At 37.8% G+C, this 20,871-nt stretch overlaps 1 protein-coding gene across 1 annotated transcript in view; it reads left to right on the top strand.

The window, feature by feature from the left end:
- OXCT1 (3-oxoacid CoA-transferase 1) overlaps positions 1-20,871 on the top strand; it is a 125,413-nt gene that overhangs the window by 47,566 nt on the left and 56,976 nt on the right. Inside the window, exon 7 of the mRNA XM_074952509.1 lies at positions 4,011-4,071. Coding sequence (XP_074808610.1) covers positions 4,011-4,071 — 61 coding nt within the window. The remainder of the gene's footprint in view (positions 1-4,010; positions 4,072-20,871) is intronic.

The following is a 20,871-nucleotide window of genomic DNA, read 5'->3' as shown; positions in this document are numbered from 1 at the left end:
AAATAAACATTGATGTTATCTGACACAATTATATATAAAATCGAATTCTGCCAATCCAATTCATAACTTTCAAATTGGTATTATCAGTGAGTCTCCCACTATAGATATGCAAGTGAACATGTACTACAGAAACTGTTGTCTGAAAGAGAAGATCATGTTATCAATTCACTTTTTAAAGCTCACTCATGCACTCCTGTAGGTATATGCGTATTTCCCCACATCTAGTAAAAATCGGACACTGTGCATGTGTATGCAAGTGCAGTAACTGAATTTACAAGCTACATACTAGCTGGGGATATGAGGTTGAGAGTTCAAGCCCATAGGCAACACCTGACTTTGTTAACTTTTAGCACACAACATCTATTTATAAGAATGTATTTTTTTCCACAGTGATATTGGAAAACTTTTGATTTCTTGGAGCGAAACCTTTGACTTGCATCTCATTTTTACATCACGGATACCATTTTCAAATTTCTCTTTAACTTCTTATGTTTTGTGACAAAACTCCCAAAATGTAATGTACATTTTAGCCCATAAACATTTTACTTGCTAAATGTGATAACTGGATATTAAAACTAAGATGCTTTTCCTTATTGTCTGTCCATATCTGTGCTTAATATTGCTTGTTTTTTGTTTGCCTGGAAACTTTGCTCCTATTTTAAGTTAATGTCAAAACTCCCATTGACTTCAGTAGGACCACCTGGACAATAATACACTTAATACTTGAGATGCATTTGTTGTGTGTTGCTGTACAAGGTTTGTTTATAATAAAGCTTTAATACAGAAGATTAATAGAAAATTGATCTGTTTACATTAGTCAGATTCTAATGAAATTAGACCAAATAATCAAAAAGAATGCCTATGTTATCAGACTCCTATTGATGTAAGGTTATTATGTAAAAATATTACTTTCCAGATCAGAATTTTGAAAACAAAAAAGCATTCAAATTCTGGTGAAATCAAATTTAAGTTTTTCCCTTAATTTCACTGTTTAAAAATGTTACCACTTCACCATTATCAGACATGATTATTTTTAACATAATTAACAGGATACAAGTTTGGCAAAGACTGAAATAGCAAGCCTAATAAAAGGAATTCTTCTTGCAACATAAATGTTATCCTTCTAAGATGGGTAGGTCTAGGTATATCTAGGAAAATATGGGTTAGTTTACTGTCATCACAAACCTTTTCTTTTGTCTCCAAACTATTGGCATCAATCTCTCCCAATCACAAGGAGATTCAAAGTTTACTATCAGAGTGCTATTCAAATGGTTAGAACCAGATAGAAGCATTGATACTGGAATGCTGTTCAGAATCTGGAAATATTAAATAAAATTAATGGGGAATCAACTACAGCTCTAGAAAATCCTTGGAAACCCAAGGATCTCAATGGTATTTTGCCTTGGAAAGTTATTGTAAAACCTCAGTTTTTCAATAGATCAATGAGAGAACCTTTTGAAAGATGACTTTTGGTCTAGTGCTGATTTCATGTTTCTGTAAATCTGGAGTAATGCCATTGAAATCAGTAGTTTCACAGGTGTAAAAACTTACATAAATGAGATTGTATGCAATGTTGTAGTATATTACAGAGACAAGGTGGGCGAGGAAATATCTTTGATTTGACCAGCGTCTTTTGATTAGAGCTTGTCTCTCTCACCAACAGAAGTTGGTCCAGTAAAAGATATAAATGAGTTTGGCAACTTCCTTAAGCCTTGTCTACTCTTACAGCGGTGTGTAGAGTACATTAGTTACACACTGTTGCATCCACACTCGTTTCGGTGTGTAGATTTCACTGTGTTGGAGAAAAGCTCTGGCATTGGGGAGACACAAGGGAAAGGCTCCAGCAGCTGGAGAGCCGTGTAGACATGGGAGACACCGCGTGGGCATGTAGAGAGCAATGTAGGGTGTATACCCGAGGGTTCAGGAACGTGACTCACTCTATTCACCTGAACTATGCCTCACTGCCTTTGCTGCTATTTATACCCTTGCTAGCTGGGCATGCAGTGTCTGTACTCTACACACTGCTGTAAGTGAAGACATAACTTCAGTTTGCAATTGGAATTTTATCTTCTCCAGTGATTGCAAACTCTTTAAAAATATTTCTACCTTTTTCTTTTCCCCCGTAGATTAGAGATTTTATTTGTAACAGTCTGATTTTTGAATCCAGGTGTCTATACGTTTCTTAATGATTGAACTTCTGACATATGACACTGAGGTCCATAATAATAGGTGATTGGGAAGAAACATTCCCTTTTAACTCTCTTCTTTTTCTCTATATATCAATTCCCATTCCATATTTTTTAAGTTCTCCGTATTTTTCCTTGGTTGATTTTCTATTCTACCTGTCTTATTTTAAGGGTATATTTCACTCTCACTGACTATTAATGAATGTTCTATTTATGTACTGAGACAGGAATATACACCTAAATTCTGTTTTTGATGGTTCCTCTCCTCTTATGATCTTTTGGCCAAAAACAGCCCCAGTGTGTCAGATGCTATGAGATGAAATATCTTTTTTTCTCCCTTAGTCTCTTCCAGAGATTTTATAGTTGCTGGTTAATATTAATAAAACAATTTCCATCTCTGTATTTGGCCCTGGACTGTTAAGTTGTTTTCGCTCCATCTTTGTACTACACTAGAATCCCGAAAGAAACTGTGTAGTGCATGCTACGTCTAGGCATTTGGTATAACATAAAAAACCAGGAGGGGGCAGTGGAAGCCCAAAGTTCAGCATGGTAAAAGCAAGTGATGTGCATGAAACAATAGGATGAAGAGACAAGGAGTAAAGACTTAGAAAATAGGTCTGGCCAGAAAACAACTCCATTTCTGCCAGACATTGCAAGGTTTCAAAATTTGTTTTCATTTCAATGTGGAACAAGAACAAGAACTTTCAAAAATTTTCACCAAAAACATGAGAGACAGACAGACAGACACCCAGACCCACTCCAGAGTAGCCAATAGCTTGGTACTTAGGGCTGTCAGCTAGGATGTGAAACACTCAGGGTCAAGTCCCTGCTCTAAACTGGACAGTTTGGCCAAAGAGAAGGAGACTGACTGACTCTTTCTGTCTCTGATTTTGGCCAGAAATTCCATACTGGACCTGAGAAATTTTCCTGATGAAATGTTCACTGAAACACTTTTTGATTTTGATGGAAAAAAGTTTCTGCAGAATTTTGTTGACTAGCTGCATTGGAAAATAACATGTACTTAATATTGTGGCCCAAAATTCTAAAAGGAAGTGTAGTTTTCTGAAAAAGTAGCATCTCAGATGTAGGTGTGGAGGTGGCTCAATAGACTTTTCTTTGTTTCTGGTAAGATCTGGGTTTGAGTTCTGGCTAGGTCATAAGGGAAAGTGTTTGATTTGTTTGTCTTACTCCCTAGATGCCATTTTTCCACATTACAAAAATAATACCCAGGGAAATTTGTCCCAGCTGGCAGGCTTGGTTTGAGAGAGTCCCAGGATTGGCATGGCAGAGATGTTAGTTAAAATAACTGGATGAAATTTACTCCTGGGGAATTGCGCTAGCCCAATTCCCATGTGCCATGTAAGTGATATTTTGAAGTCATGCTTGGGACAGTAGTGGTTTATAGGCTGCCTGCTGGTCCTCTGCACAGGAGTGAATTTTGTCCAACAGGCATTACTGCAACCAGGGGGAATATGGCACAGAGCATACAGCTGTTAGCTCTGAACAATTAAATAAGTGAGTTTATCAGTTGAATACTTAATTGCAAAAACTAATGTGGCTATTAAAAGTCAGGGAAAGCTGTAAAGAACATGTGATTTATCAAAATGTAACACATCTTTATATGCCTTTTATAAAATGCTGTTATGGGTTTCTTTTCTCCCCTTTTCTATTAGCAATTTTATCCACAGCTATCTGAAAGAAAATAGTGTAACATTTATTTTGCAGGAACATGTTGTAATAGCCTAATTCTGAAATGAATATGCTTATAATTTTACTCTTACTGTTAATTATTTTCTCTCTTTTCTCCTTCTTTTCCTGTGATAGGAAAACTGCAAGAAACTTCAACCAACCTATGTGCAAAGCTGCCAAAACAACTGTGATAGAGGTAAGCATAAGCCATGTTTTCTGTGTAACTGTTGCTTATTCCAGAGTAAAATCATTGTATTGTCAGGTAATTCTAAAGCTAAACTAAGAAATGTGTCACTTGATTGTATACAGTAATTTACAAAACAATGGGTCAAAGAAAGATTCACTGTTGCAGTGTAACTTCCGTTTTGTTAGGTAAGCTTTGAGATGTGCCTTATGCATTTCTGCCTTCGCTGCTGGGAAAAGTTTTCTGATCACTCTATAATATATGTACATAACCTGCAGACCAAGATCCATTGCAGGTTCAAGCTTGCCACCACGGCTGGAATACTATGTCCAGTTCTGGAGTCCACAATTTGAGAAGGATGTGGATAAATTGGAGAGAGTTCAGAGAAGACCCATGAGAATGATTGAAGGATTGGCAAACGTGATTGAGCTCTTTCAGTCTATCGATTTAGCTTAACAAACAGAAGGTAAAGGGGAGACTTGATAACAGTCAGTAAATATCTACATGGGGAACAAATATTTGATAATGAGCTCTTCAAACTAGCAATGAAAGGCATAATGCAATCCAATGGCCGGAAGTTGAAGCTAGATAAATTTAGACTGGAAATGAGGCATAGATTTTTTTATGGTGCAAGTAAGTAACCATTGGAACAATTTACCAAGAGTCATGGTGAATTTGCCATCACTGACCATTTTAAAATCAAGCTTGGACGTTTTTCTAAAAGAAATACTCTAGAAATTATTTTTGGGAAGTTCTGTAGCCTGTGTTGTATAGGAGGTGAAACTAGATGATCACAATGGAACCTTCCAGCCTTGCAATCTGTAAATCTATGCATGTAAGACAAGTGGGCAATGGCTAATATAAGCTTGCTTTTTGTCCCTGATCTTACATTTTGGAACCACTTGTGTGGAGTCACATTGACTTCAGAAGGAAACGCCCGTGAACGGATCTGATGCAGAATCCAGGCCTGTCTGCTCAGCTGATACAGTAATTTGAAAAACTCAGGAACCAATGGCTGCATGTACATTAAAACTTCCATAATCCACATGGAGCTAAACCATATAGTCTGCAGAAAGCAAAATAGTGATCTCTCCCTACCTCTCAGCAAAGGTGTAATTGTGGATGCGATATTGTGGGCTCTATGTGACTAAGATTTCATTATTTTGACAAACTAAAATGCAGTCTGTTTACTAGTCTGCTATAAAGTATTGTCATAATTCAAATTAATCCCCAACTGACATAATAAGTGAAGAGATTACTTTTGTGATACATTTTCTTTCTGTCCTGCTTGTTAATTTACAGTGGAATTCCAGTGTTAATTAAGGCAAACAGACCAATCTTTGTTCAAGATTGGTCTGTTTCACCAAGTTGGTGGTACGTGAGTTTTGAACATGCACTTTTAACATCATAAAACTTGAAAACTTCACACATAATGCTGCTATACACATTTTACCATGATATTACTGATCAGGAAGTTATGAGTTTTCAAATGATATCTCACAAGGCATACTTTGTAGAAAGATTATTATGATCGTGTGGAGGGTGTGAATACAGGGCTGCATTGTGGCACACTGTATTTGCACCCCTTTGGGTTTTTGCAAAGATTTTTATCTGTCTGAACATTTCTGGAAAGTAAATTTTGGAACCGGAACTGAAACTCTTTTGTTTTGTGCAGAAATAGTGGATAAAGGTCAAACAATTCAATCAAAGCAAACAATATATGGTCACTTGCCAGTCATACTGCTTGATTATTGAGTACTCACAGTGAACGGGTTTACGAACATCAGAGAACAAAATTTGTTTTCAACGAAAACTTACAAAGTTTTTCAATTTAAAATTGAAGCTGGATGTAGCAATGAATTCTTCAGTCCCTTCTAGCCTACTCTGTCCCTGCCTGGTATGTACTGGCATTTAGGGAGAGGCTATGGAGCAGAGAGACTTTTCTTCTATTCCCACATTGCATCCCCTCTTTCTGCTGCCAGGAGAACTTCTCTACCCACAGATGAAGGGGCAGAATTTTCTTCTCAACAAACAGTTACCATATGAATTTCTCACTGCTGTAATTCCATTTAAGACTAGCTGTTAGATCTGTCATAAACTATAGCTGCCTTGGGGTCCTTCAACACTTGCACTGCCATCAACTGCTGACAGTGCTCTATGCAAGATGGCACATCTGCATTATTTTTCAGCTATTTTACAGAAAAATAAACAGGAGGGTGGGAAAGACTCCACTGTCATAACCAAAGTCAGAACAATTAGATACTTTGTCTCCTCTGTGCATTCAGACATGGGATGCCAGAAGCGGGTCATCTGACTCATAACCACCAAAGAGTGATGCAAGTGACTGTGACAGAAATCAGTTGTACATCTCTGTGTATTTATAGATTCTTTTTTGAGTCACTGGGATTTTTTTCATTAATACAAACTATACATTTGTATAAGTTTATACAGTTCTTTGTATATGGTGCGGTAGATAATTTTAACTTCTTTCCCTCTGTATTTATATTTATATGTTTGACTCTTATCCACTTTTAAGACAAACTCTCATTTTTATTGAGGTATGATTAGGGTTGGGTGTCCTATTCCTTTGCACTTCCTAGGAGCATGAATACTATCATACTACTGGAAATGCTCTTCTCAGGGTATTTCCACCCTGGCCGAAAGGAGGAAATGTGTGAGGAATCAGTCAGTGCATATGACAACCTGTTTTTGCAAGATTTCCCGCTGAGTTTTGAAGACTTCAGAGAGCATTGCACATGAATATGTGAAAGCAGAATTTATTCCTTAATATGTAGATTCTTCTGCCATCAAGTTGAAGGTAGTGGGAGTTTTGACATTGACTTCAACTAGAGTAGGAACAAACCCTTAATTATTTTTTTAAATTCAGCCAAGAGATAATTTGGCAGCAGGGTAGGGGAAAAAACCCATAGGTATTGTTTAATGCTGAAGAGCTGTAAATAATTAAACTGTGAGAGGATTTTGGAGTAGGAGGACTAAGATTATCGCTGATATAAACTGGTAACAACACACTCAACCTAGAGCTATTGACGTCAGAGCCCTGGCAGCAAATTTTCAGGTATTGTCCTTCAGCATTGTTTTTTGCCAAAAATATCCTCTGGCCAACTTCAATCCTTTCATTTCAGTTTCTTTACTGGATCAGAAGTGTCTTAACTCTAAGTTCCTGCTAAGGAAATACACAAGGTATTTACTGGCTTGAACAAATTTCTTTTGAACAGTTTGGTGTAAAACTGTATCCGTGGATAAAACCTGATACCATGTGTCAAGGTTCCTCTCCCACTCTGAACGCTAAGGTACAGATGTGGGGACCTGCATGAAAACCTCCTAAGCTTATCTTTACCAGCTTAGGTCAAAAAGTTCCCCAAGGTACAAAATATTCCACCCTTTGTCCTTGGATTGGCCGCTACCACCACCAAACAAATACTGGTTACTGGGGAAGAGCTGTTTGGAAACATCTTTCCCCCCAAATACTTCCCAAAACCTTGCACCCCACTTCCGGGACAAGGTTTGGTAAAAAGCCTCACCAATTTGCCTAGGTGACTACAGACCCAGACCCTTGGATCTTAAGAACAATGAACAATCCTCCCAACACTTGCACCCCCCCTTTCCTGGGAAATGTTGGATAAAAAGCCTCACCAATTTGCATAGGTGACCACAGACCCAAACCCTTGGATCTGAGAACAATGAAAAAGCATTCAGTTTTCTTACAAGAAGACTTAATAGAAATAGGAGTAAAGAAATCCCCTCTGTAAAGTCAGGATAGTAGATACCTTACAGGGTAATTAGGTTCAAAACATAGAGAATCCCTCTAGGCAAAACCTTAAGTTACAAAAAAGATACACAGACAGAAATAGTTATTCTATTCAGCACAATTCTTTTCTCAGCCATTTAAAGAAATCATAATCTAACACGTACCTAGCTAGATTACTTACTAAAAGTTCTAAGACTCCATTCCTGGTCTATCCCCGGCAAAGGCAGCATATAGACAGACACACAGACCCTCTGTTTCTCTCCCTCCTCCCAGCTTTTGAAAGTATCTTGTCTCCTCATTGGTCATTTTGGTCAGGTGCCAGCGAGGTTACCTTTAGCTTCTTAACCCTTTACAGGTGAGAGGATTTTTCTTCTGGCCAGGAGGGATTTTAAAGGGGTTTACCCTTCCCTTTATATTTATGACACCATGTGTGATTATGGGGATCTTTGCTTAGACACATCTGCATCAGTCCTGCACAGAAAGTTAGACTGCATCATTTCTAATTCAACTTTCACATGACCAGTATTGAAGGTCATAAAAAGGTATTAACTAAACTACATAATTTATAGAGATCATATGAACATTAAGCTATAGCAGAGAAAATCATTAAATGATCAAAGTTTTGGCAATGTCAGTTCCTTGTGGTTTGGTCGTCCCCCTGCCCCCCCGAAACTAAAATGGCAGAGGGGTTAAAGCTTATTCTGTTCCCTTTCAATTTGTTTCTATGCTATACTTTCACCTAAAGCATTACATTCTGTTTTTAACATTTTCTTCTCATTATGTTCACATGTAAATACTCACTCTAAAAATGTAATTACATACATAGCTCTGTGTGTGGATCTGTTCCCCACTCAGAAACCCTCACTAATTCTGAGAAAGGGAACATTTAAAAATGTCTCCTCTGCAAGAGTTAGGAAATATTTTACTAAAAAATGAAGAGTTACCGTGCCAAGTTTGGAGACTAAATTTAATTTTTAATGTGTGAAACTGGGTTTTAGTCCTTCACAATACTGCGCAACCTTAAGTCTGGAGTTGCCATTCATCCTTCTGTAACTGTGTGTGCGTGCGTGTGGCTGTGCGTGCAAAATAATACCAAGACCTGATAGCACGTTTCATCAGTAGATCTCAAAGAACTTTATGAGGGAGGTCAGGACCATTTCCCCTGTTTTATAAATCTAGATAGTAGCATAGTGTAGTGGATATCTAAAAGGCAAATGATGATGTTATGTCCAGGTCAAGTCCCTCTAACAGATCATCACCAGGCTGTTCTAATAGGACCCAACCTTTGGATTCCGCTGGGTCTGGGTAGAGTCCAGCCACTGTTTCTGCCTCTAGGTCTCCTGGGTACACTCCCAGATGCAGACTTCCATTCTGAAACCTTTCCTTGGGATAGGGGACTCCACAGTCCAACTACCCTAGGCTCCCAAGACCAGTGGTGAGACAACTCAAGCCTTCCTAGTTGCTTATGTACACTCTGTCAGAGTCTCCCCTTCTTTGGACAGTCTGGTTTAGAGTTGAACTCTCTGGGGACTTGTGGCAGGTAAAGTAAGAAACACAGGTTTTGTGCAGGAACTTTTTAAACATAGTTTACTCTTAAACAGCATAAGAGAGTGACGAATCTAGCCAAAACAACAAAAACCTGAACACAATTCTCCTCCCCTGCCTCCGAATCCTCACCACTCCTGAGAGTCTTTCCCCCACTCCTCCAGCCATCTCTCTCTGTTTCTGGCTATGAAATGGCTCCCCCTGCTCTGAGGGCATATCTCTTTTTAAAAAACAGGCTGATACACTTTCCTCTGTCTGTCCTTCTGGGGATTTCTCCATGATCCAACACCCCTCTGGGTTTGCTGTGCAAAGAGTCATTAAAAGACAATGGTTAATCAGTAGCAACCTCATTGTTTTATCAGTGTAGAGCTATTCCGTTGTTGATGCCCGTGTTTCAGTTTCCCAAACAGAGTCTGTTCGCTGTGTGCCAAGTCCCTGCTACAAATGGATGATATAAGTCACAATCATATTGTTAATATAGATATATTCCCCAAACTGTCTTGGACGGAATCCCACCGCTAAACTCTGGGGACTCATGTTAGTGTTGGTTATAAAGTTATGGGCAGTACCAAATTTTGAGGAAGACTTTTTTGCTATAACTATTATTTTTCCTATTCTTACAGTGTCTGATTCACCTCCTTCCATCTCTCATAGGGCCTATCCTTATTTTCCCTTCTTCATATGCCTCTGTGATAGGAACTTGCCGTATTGTTGAAAGGGAATGGAGTAGCAAGGGTTTGGCATTCTAGCTTTTCCCCTCAACTATAGGAATATAAATTTACTTCGTGAAGGTAGGTTGTGGAGCAATCAGAGGACTGTTGGATGGAAGCCCTCGGCTGTTGTGTTACCAGACAGCAAATGGGAAAGAGAAGTCAAAATGAGGTTAGGCATGGAGCATTTTTGTGGGAGAGAGCTCATCTTAGAACTAACTCTCTTGCAGTGCCATAGAAGTAGGTCAAGGGGCAGATTGTGCCAAGTGAAGGAAGGCTGGCAGTGAGAAAAGAGCTCTTGAACTGAAGGCCTGACTCTTGTAGTTGGACTCCAGCTGAGAGAGCTGGATCCTGATATTCAAGGTAGTTTCCAACAGGAAAAAGTCTGGGTTCCTGTCACCCACGCATGTACCTGGAAATATTTGTTCTATTTGTCCTTTGCACATCAATAAAATGGCTGTATTCACAAACAAAACTTGTCTTTACCTGAAGGATGTTTTGAAACCAAGACCTCTGACTTGTCTGAGCTTCTTTCCTTTTTTTCGTCTTCATATACCTGTGAGGGTCAACTTTTCAAAGGTTCACCCTGGCAGCAAGTGGAGGAGTAGAGTTGTGTGCATAGTTAAAAGCACTTTCCCCACAGTGTGTTTGACTTCTTAAAACCAATGTTAGTTGATTGCATTCAGCAGCATGCATTCAAGGTAAAATGCTTCTATGCAAGAATTCCTACTCTTCTGCAGCAATTTGTGCCTGCTGTCCTGAGAATATCAGCTCAAGTGGAGTGGAAGTAGTCAGCTGTCAAAACTGTGAATGTTCCCAATCAAGCCCTAAGCCATCTGAAACTCGCATTGTTGCAAAATCTAAATCCCCACAAGGTTTATTGGAAACAGAATTCAGTCCTTAATGTGTTCACAAAGTTTGGGAGTGAAACTTGGCCAATTTGTGGCTTGTCAAACCTAGAGATGGTGAGATAATTTTGGAAATTGCAATGGAAAACCAGGAAATTTTTAATGAAACTTCTTGGTTGATAATGTCTTTTGTTATAATAATGTGACATTCATGCTTTTGATGCAGTATCAGTTGAAACTCAGCAATCTACATGGACTTTGCCTTGGAGATTTTCACTTGTGAGTTTGGTATTAAACAAAACATCTTCGCCCATTTCTGTAATATACACTTGTATATCAAGAGTTGTGGGCTGATTGATTATAATAACTATGCCATATGTATTATGAGAAGGAAGACTGGGGTTTGTCCTGTGAGTTTGTTAATTGAGCTAGGGTTCTAAGCTGTACTTTTTAGGACTTTGTGACAATATGGTCTTTCCTATCCATCCACACAGCCAAAACTCTCTTGTCCAAACTCTTTTCTCATGTCTCAGTTACTGCAACATTCTGTTTTCTGGCCTTGACAAATGCAATCTTGCCTTGCTCATATGCATTGAGAATGCTGCTGCAAAGTTAACACACCCAGCCTGTAGCTTTGACCACATCACCCCTCTCTTTGAATCCCTCCTCTGGCTTTCTCTTCTCTATAATATCAAACATAAGACGCTGTCTTCACTTTCAAGACCTTTTTGCAGCCTATCTCCACCCTACCTATGTTCATCCTACCTATCACCTCTCTCATTTGCTATTGAGATGTCAGTTACTGCCTTTGATTTACAATATCAGCCTCCATCCTCCATGTATTAAATTTTCAAACTATCTCTTTGTGCTTTCCCCTGTGCTGGCCCTCATGCTTTGGAGGAACTCCCTGTAAACATCTGCAAAGCTATCTCATTATCTGATTTCAGATTCCTTCTCCGAACTCTCCAAGTTTGCCATGATGCCTACAGTGGCTGGGCAGGTGTTGTGCTGAGACCATAGTCTATCATGCTGACTGATACTGTCTCCTTGTTTCCTCCCTTGTCTTTCTGCATCTGTTATCACTTGTTTTATACTTAGATTGTAAGGTCCTTGAGGCAGGAACAGTCTTTTTGTTCTGTGTTTTTACAGCATCTTCCACAGTAGGGTTCTGGCCCATGACTGACGCTCCTTGCCACTGTGGTATATGAATAATAAGAGTGTTTGAATTAGAAGCCTCAGAGTGTTAAAATGCACTGAGTGTGGAAACTTCTCATGTTTAGTTATCATTCTAAATACTGTGCCAGACTCTCAGCTGGTGTAAATTAGAATAGTTCCACTGAAGTCAGTAGACATCTGCCAATTTACACCACCAGAGGATCTGACCCCCATTCTCCAATTCCAGTTTTCTTTCCTAGCCTTTAATGTTTTTATATGAAGTCTTGTGTCAGTGCTTCTAGTCCACGATTTTCTTCTCGTCTTCTGAGGTCAATGGAACTTGAGGTTCTTGGTACTTCTGAAAATTGGGCAGGTTCTCACGTATTGATTTGGAGCCTAATTTTAGGCTTCCACTCTTAAAAACCTTGCTATTATTATTATTTGACCTTTAAGGTTAATAGTAATATAAAAATTGTAATGTTAGTTGACAGTACCAGTAAACTTTATCAGGACTGAGTTGGCAGCAAAGGATTTATATGCACAAAAATGATATCAATATTTTCTTCTCTATGTATTCAGATTATCCCTGCCCTGAAGGGTTAACTATATTATTTCTTTGTTTTTATAATACCTGGCACAATGGGGCCCCAATCCATATTCGGGCCTTTGGGTACTACCATAATATAAATAATAATAATAATAGATGATGTATTTAAAATGTTTATAAACTAGCTGTCTGAATATCTAAGATCAGAGTACTCAGTACTTTTTTGTTTGGTTTGTGGCAGGATTGCTAAATATAGCTCCCAGGGCAAACGGCATTTCCATCTCAAACATCAGAATACCAAAAAAAAAGGTAGTGTTCTTCTCATAAAAATGCATTAAATAAAAATCATTAAACCCTGCATAGTTTCTCCGGTTGCTTAGGAACAATATTCTACCTACGTCAGTGAGCTCGATTGTCGCAGGTACAGTGAACCATATTGCACTGAGGGACAGAAACAGATTGATTGAAGTAAGTCATTTATATCATATTGCCCGTGCCAAACCATGGCATTGCTTTTATTTATAATAGTGAGAGAGGAAAAAATTATTTTACGATGCAGTCCTGCAAAAAGCTAATGCACAAATATAACTATTCTCACGTGAGTAGTCTCACTTTCTAGAATCAAAATTCCTGGCCCCTAGTGCCATGTTTCTAAAGCCTAAATTACTGTGTAATGTTCAATTGTTCTAATCTGTAGACAGATTTACTTTAACTTTATAAATTTGGTAATTTATAATCTGTCTACAGATTAAAACTATTGAACTTTAGAATCATAAATTTTTCAGAGGGACCTTATTTAACATGCTTCTAATTTGCAGTGAGGAAAAAAAAGGGGGGGGGATAGTGAAAGTCAGGGGGTTTTGGTTTCGTTTGGTGTAATAAACCAGTCTCTCTTTAAAGGTAACCTTTAAATACAGGAGTCCAATTTAGCACTTCACAGCTAGAGCACTGAATGTTCTGATATGGTTTAAATTCATAGTGAATCAAATCCTTTCTGGCTATCTCTCAGTGAGACTCATTTGCGTGTAACGTGACAATGGAGTTCAAACTTTTTGTTTTGTTTCTCCGTGTGTGTTTTGATTTTTTTTCTTTAAATTGACTCCTTCTGAACTGAGTATGAGCTTTCTGAGCATTAAGCTCCAGACGTTTAATTTTGGGATCCATGTGCAGATGTAGTCAACACAGTCTTCTAAGGAAAAAGAGCCCTGGGAGTCCTATGGTGTAACTTCCCAAGATCTAATTGGGTTCTGAAAAAGTAGTTACACAGGAAAGTTTTGGGTGATCAATACACACTGGTCAAAACAATTCCACACTCCAAAATATGGCGTGCATAATGATGACAAGTCTATAATTATTAATTATTTATAAAGCTAATTTCAGTTGTTCTCAGGAATTGAACTGACCTCTCATTTACACAATCAACTTTATATTGTATATGTTACCTTAAATGTACCAATGCTGTGCATGAGCCAAAAGACCTGGTGGTTTTTATAGGAAGACACTGTAAAGTGGAAGGATTTTTAAAATCTACCATTTCATTATGTGTGCTAACATGTACATATGAATTGATGACAGTTACAAGCAATCAGGACAGGGGGAGCAAGATGCATTAGGCAGTAGTCCACCACTCTCTGCATCATAAAACCACATATTATGAAGAACTATGGTCCAGGAAGGAATGTACCATGTACTTTCAGGGGTCACTAATTCCTAGAGTTTCTTAACCTATTTTTGGTTTAAATCAGCTTCGCTTTGTTAAAGTAATGAGGGGACAAAATAAATGATAACTTTTGTGTTTTCAGATGCAGTTTCCCAGTATAAGTTGAGAAAGGCGTGGCATTCAGGGTTGAAATTTTACAGACCATTAGTCCATAGTGTGGACTACTGCATTTGGGCATGAAAAAAAAAAAAACAAAATCTCAGATGGGCAGAATATTAAGATTTGAAAAGCTGCAGCCAAGTAACTATTTTATGAGACATTGCATAGCATTTTAAAATATATGAGCACTTATCTCAGTTAGGTTTTAATCTTTCTGTCTCCCCACCTTCACCTAAAAATGTTTTTTAAATGTAATTACTGAGTGAGGAAAATGACGGTTTAGGAAGGAATAGAGGATTAGAATATTAAGGACATCTTGGCTTTGTATCGTGGTTTTCTGAAGTGAGACTATTTATTGCTGTTGTAGGAGACTGTAGAAACACAGTAATATTCCCAGATGGAAGGAAGTCATTCACTTTCCTCTCTTTCTACCCCATTTGATGGATTTTTGTACATTATTTTCAAATAAATGCTATCTACCACTATATTTCCCAAACCCACATTGAGGGTCTCTGTGAGAAATCTGCACCCTCCAAATGTGAAATTGTGCTCTTTTCAATCATGGATATGTTTCTCAGAATCAAATATTGGGTTGCTTTGTTCACTTTCTATGATTAAATCACTGGGACACACCCACTTTACAAGAAGTTGTTTAACAATTCATTGACCCAAGAACAATCCCAAGCCATATCCCATTTTAACCCAGGCTAAATAGCTTAAATGTATTGGATTGCAATTGCTTAAAGGTATTGGATATCATTCCTTTATTTTATTTTATTGAAGCAAGGAAAAGCAAAGACTAGAGGTTGGGTTTTTTAGTGGCATGTTACAAGTGCTCTGTCTCTGACAGGTGTAATTTACACATCTACATTTTTAATTTATGGGTGTATTTAGTACACATAGAATCTGGAAACAGCAACCGACCTTTTCATACTTGGGTGCCTAACGCTAGACTCTCAAAGTGGCTGATTTTTTCAGAGGTCCTGAGCACCAAGAGATCCAAATGAAGTGATAAGCACAGCAGGTACTTAGGTGTCTAAGTGATCTAAACTTCATACTAAAATAATTGCAGGTACATAATTATACCCACAATAATTTACTCCAACAAAACTGATGACATAAAAAAATGGAAGCCTGATTAGGATAGGCTGAAAACTTGGCCTTTTGTATTGTATTTGATGACTTTCTGTCAGTCCTAACCCCTGCAAACTGAAAAAAGACATCTACTGGCCAGTAGTTCAACCTGCTACTTTCACATCTGTTAAAGTGAACCGGTTCACGTCTCTCCCCTCTTCTTGGCTCTGACATTCCCATTCACTGAGGTGTGCTAATGAGCAACCCACCAGCTATAGACAACATGACAATTTTTTACTTTCTTCTATAACCCTCTAGGACAAGGCTGTCTAGAAAAAAATCTTAGTAGCTGAGACAAGTAGCAGACTCTTGATACTATAGGATTTGTAATAATTTATTGCAGTGGGGTGAGACATACTCTGGAGAGAATCATACTGTGGCTAGCTAAAGATTGTTGAGAGCTATGGAAAAAATCTGAAACCATAGTAATAGCGACAGACTGACCAAACAGGAGAGGAAAAGAAGACTCCTCAATAAATACCTTGAATATCAGCTGGTTTGGGGGGGCAAGGGGGTTGTTTGTTTTTTTGTGCCATATCTCAGTTTTCTTTATTAGTTTTTGACATTTTTTATGTTATTCAAATTGAGCATTTACATGGTGACTTTCAGACTGTTCACTTGTAAGTAGATTAGGCTGGGCTCTCTTGTACTCACATTCTTGCTACTGGAGACATATTTAAATGTCCAGCACTAGCACGTGCCTATGAAAGGAGATATGCAGAGTTGTAGTAGGCAGATCACGCCCAGGATATTAGAGAGACAAGGTTGAGGAGGTAGTATCTTTTATTGGGTCAACTTCTGTTGGTGAGAGAGATGCACTTTTGAGCTACACAGAGCTCTTCTTTGGGTCCTGAAGGTGGATTTGGGCCAGCCGACTTCCATCTACTTTAGATGCATGCCAGGAAGTTGTCAGTAAAGGGGAGATGTATGAAGGTAGCTGCCCTCCTTGTCTAGACTTTTCAGACTACAATAAAAACAAAAGGTGCTGAAAGAAACTAAAGATTTCTGTAGGAGCTACATTTCTCTTGTAGTAGTTTAGACCGAGAGAGCAGTCACACCAACAATATATATATTGTAACATAATTTTTTTTTAAAAGGCATTCTAGCAGCTGTACTCAGCAGTACTGAATCCAGACAGCAGGAGCATGGTTTGGTTCAGCTGTTATTTCCCATAGAACTAAGATACAGACGAAGTACAAAAACTTCGTATGATCAGAAAATTAGAGTTCTTACTTGTTATGACTTTTTGAATGTCATGTTCTAAAGATAATTTTTCACATTTACTGCAGGCAAAAGGGATGCATAGTTTCTCCATTAGATTCAAGTAAACAAAACTTCCTTCTTTAAATAGAAAGATATTTTAAAGTCAATTCCAGCTTTGGCTACTGTGCTTTTGGGCTGTGAGCTTGTCACAACACCTGACTCCTGTCATTTTTCCCTATGGGTGGTTATTGCTTTCCTCCTCCTCTGACAACGTGCAGGGAACAGAATTTTGACGCATTATGAACTTTCCATTTTCTTAATATTTGCTAGTAATACTCCATGGTTACTATTAGGTTCACCAGTTCAGTCATGAACCCTGAGAAACTATTTCAGCCTATCTCTCCCTCACTCCACCCCAATTTGTTTATTTTCTTTCAAACTTTCACCTTCAAGAATATTTCCAGCTATCTTCTTTCTTACTGTGCATGTCAGTGGAAGAATGTTTGTTTAAATATAAAATATTACTTTTAAGAATGTAGTAAGACCATTCATTTGATTGATGTATCAGCTGTATGAGCTATTCAATTTCTGAAAAATGCAAATACTGGTAGATGTGTTATTTAAAATCTATCACCATGTAAATGAAGAAGAAGATGAGTGACTAACACACACAAATCACCATACAGCATTCATATGCATTCTCTCTCTTTCAGTAAAAGTTGGCAAATGCCTGATTATTTTTTTCTTCTGAAAGGCTTAAGATCAGTAACATTACAAGTTAATAAATTCTCTGCCTGTGACCATGTCAGATTTCATAAGTTCAACATAGTCAGGTCACTAATTGGATGTATTTCTTGAATCAGCTGGAGCTTTCCTTTTGAGGGTTTTCAAAGCAGCCTAGGAGGTTGAGGTTTTGTGAAAAATCTCAGCCTCTTCCTGTAGTGTTTCTTAACATTTGTTTAATTAATGTCAAGAAATGAAGTCATAAAATCATAGGACTAGAAGGGACCTTGAGAGGTCATCTAGTCCAGTCCCCTGACCTCATGTCAGGACTAAGTATTATCTAGGCCATCCCTGGCAGGTGTTTGTCTAACATGCTCTTAAAAATCTCCAGCGATCAAGATTCCATAACCTCCCTAGACAATTTATTCCAGTGCTTAACCACCGACAGGAAATTTTTTCCTAATGTCCAATCTAAACTGCCCTTGCTGCAATTTAAGCCCATTGCTTCTTGTCCTATCCTCAGAGGTTAAGGAGAACAATTTTTCTCCATCCTCCTTGTAACAACCTTTGAAGTACTTGAAAACTGTTATCATGTCCCCTCTCAGTCTTCCTTTGTACAGACTAAACAAACCCATTTTTTTCAGTCTTCCCTCATAGATCATGTTTTCTAGACCTTTAATCATTTTTCTTGCTCTTCTCTGGATGTTTTCCAGTTTGTACGCTTTATTTTTTTCTGAAATGTGGCACCCAGATCTGAACACAATACTCCAGTTGAAGCCTAATCAGCATAGAATAGAGTGGAAGAATTACTTCTTGTGTCTTGTTTTCAACACTCCTTCTAATACATCCCACCCCCCACCCCCTGAGTATCGGGCATATGCTGTCCTTGGTCTTCCTCTAGCTTCTAATGTATTTGTAGAATGATGCCTGAACTCTCATCTTTGGTTAAATCATGTCTCTTTTTAATGTATGGTCTGCGCAAAGGTGAGAAAACTATTTCAATTCATTTTGATTTGTCTTTTCCATGATTTAAGTTAGGAGAAATGTTGCTTTCACTGAGCTAAAAGCTCATTTTTTCTCATTTGTAATAATTTATTAAGCGCTTGATGCATTTTAATCATTAGCAGCTTTATTTATTTATTTTACAGTCTAATCAGCTCAAAGTCTTCTGATTTTAGTATATTTTGAAAATTAATAGTGAGGGCAGGATTCTTTTTTACAACATTGAATTTTGTTTGCAAGTTAAAGGCTATTTCTCCAGTGAGATCTTTGTTAATGAGCACCCGTATTATTTAGGAGTATAAAAATTTAAAATTGGGTTGCCAGTTTACAGTGAAGTTATCTTATTCAGTGCCTTGAAAACTTCAACAGTATCAGGACTACACATCCCAGTGTTCCCTTCAGCTATAGTGTACCTGCATCGCTGGAGGCCTGTAGAAATTCTGGGGTTGCCGTGGCTACGGTTTCAGGGGAAGAACTGAAATTCCCTTGTTAAAAACTGAAATAAAGTAACAAAAATGAAATTGAACACGTTGAAGAAAGTGATACTCTTGACATTAGTTAATGTTGTGATTGGTGCTTCAGCCATTACTGAGTCGCTTCAGGAAACAGACTTTATAACCTTGGGCACACATGCAGTTAAACAGTATTTAGCATTTTGCCACTAGTTGTGAGCAATGGGTTCTTGTTGCTTTAGTAAAGGCCTTGGAGGGTAATTATTCAAAAAAGGAAAAGAGGAAGCTATGATTTATGGAGGCTTTATTTTCCTTTGGTAGACAGCAAAAGGTTTGTCAGGGTTTTCTAAATGTATATGTTAGATATTTATAATTTTTTATTAGGGCTGTCGATTAATTGCAGTTAACTCATGTACTTAACTCAAAAATAAATTGTGATTAAAAAAAATTAATCATGATTAATTGCAATTTTAATCGCACTGTCAAACAATTGAATACCAATTGAAATGTATTAACTGTTTTTGGATTTTTTTACAATTTCAAATGTATTGATTTAAGTTACAACACAGAATACAAAGTGTACAGTGCTCACTTTATATTATTATTTTTATTACAAATTTTTGCACTGTAAAAATGATAAACAAAAGAAATACAAGTACTGAAGTGCAATCTCTTTATCATGAAAGTGCATCTTACAAATGTAGATTTTTTTTGTTACATAATTGCACTCAAAAACAAAACAATGTAAAACTTCAGAGCCAACAAGTCCACTCAGTCTTACTTCTTGTTCAGCCAATCGCTAAGACAAACAAGTTTGTTTACATTTACGGGAGATAATGCTGCTGGCTTCTTATTTACAATGTCACCTGAAAGTGAGAAGAGGCTTTCGCATGGCACTTTTATGGCCAGCATGCAAGGTATTTACATGCCAGATATGCAAAACATTCCTGTGCCCCTTCATGCTTCGGCTACCATTCCAGAGGCCATGATTCCGTGCTGATAACGCTTGTTAAAAAAATAATGCATTAATTAAATTTTGACTGAACGCCTTGGGGGAGAATAGTATGTCTCCTGCTCTGTTTTACCGACCTTCTCCCATGCATTTCATATTATAGCAGTCTTGGATGATGACCCAGCACATGTTGTTCATTTTAAGAACACTTTCACTGCAGATTTGACAAAATGCAAAGAAGGTACCAATGTGAAATTTCTAAAGATAGGTACAGCACTTGACCCAAGATTTAAGAATCTGAGGTGCCTTCCAAAATCTGAGCGGGACAAGGTGTTGAGCATGCTTTCAGAAGTCTTAAAAGAGCAACACTCCAGTGTGGAAACTACAGAATCCAGACCATCAAAAATGAAAATCAACCTTCTGCTGATGGCATCTGACTCAGATAATTAAAATGAATGTGCATCGGTCCGCACTGCCTTAGATCGTTATTGAGCAGAACCTGTCATCAGCATGGATGCATGTCCTCTGGAATGATGATGGAAGCCTGAAGGGACATATGAATCTTTAGTACATCTGGCACGTAAATATCTTGTGACGCCGGCTACAGCAGTGCCATGCGAACACCTGTTATTACTTTCAGGTGACATTGCAATCAAAAATAGATATGAAGTGACCACTGTACACTTTGCATTCTGTGTTGTAATTGAAATCAACATATGTGAAGATTTAGAAAACATCCAAAAATATTTAAATAAATGGTATTCTGTTATTGTTTCAGTGTGATTAATCACAATTGTTTTAATCTCTTGACAGACCTATTACTAATTTTTCCAAATACAACAAATATAATGAAATACCAGATTAATCATAACACACGCACACAGTAAATGGGACACAACATATCTATCTTCAGCATCTATGTGAATCATATGCCTCTAAAAAGGCAGCCTAAA

Source organism: Natator depressus, chromosome 5, assembly GCF_965152275.1.
Source record: "Natator depressus isolate rNatDep1 chromosome 5, rNatDep2.hap1, whole genome shotgun sequence".
Taxonomy (NCBI): domain Eukaryota; kingdom Metazoa; phylum Chordata; order Testudines; family Cheloniidae; genus Natator; species Natator depressus.
This window is presented reverse-complemented; position numbering and strand designations above follow the sequence as displayed.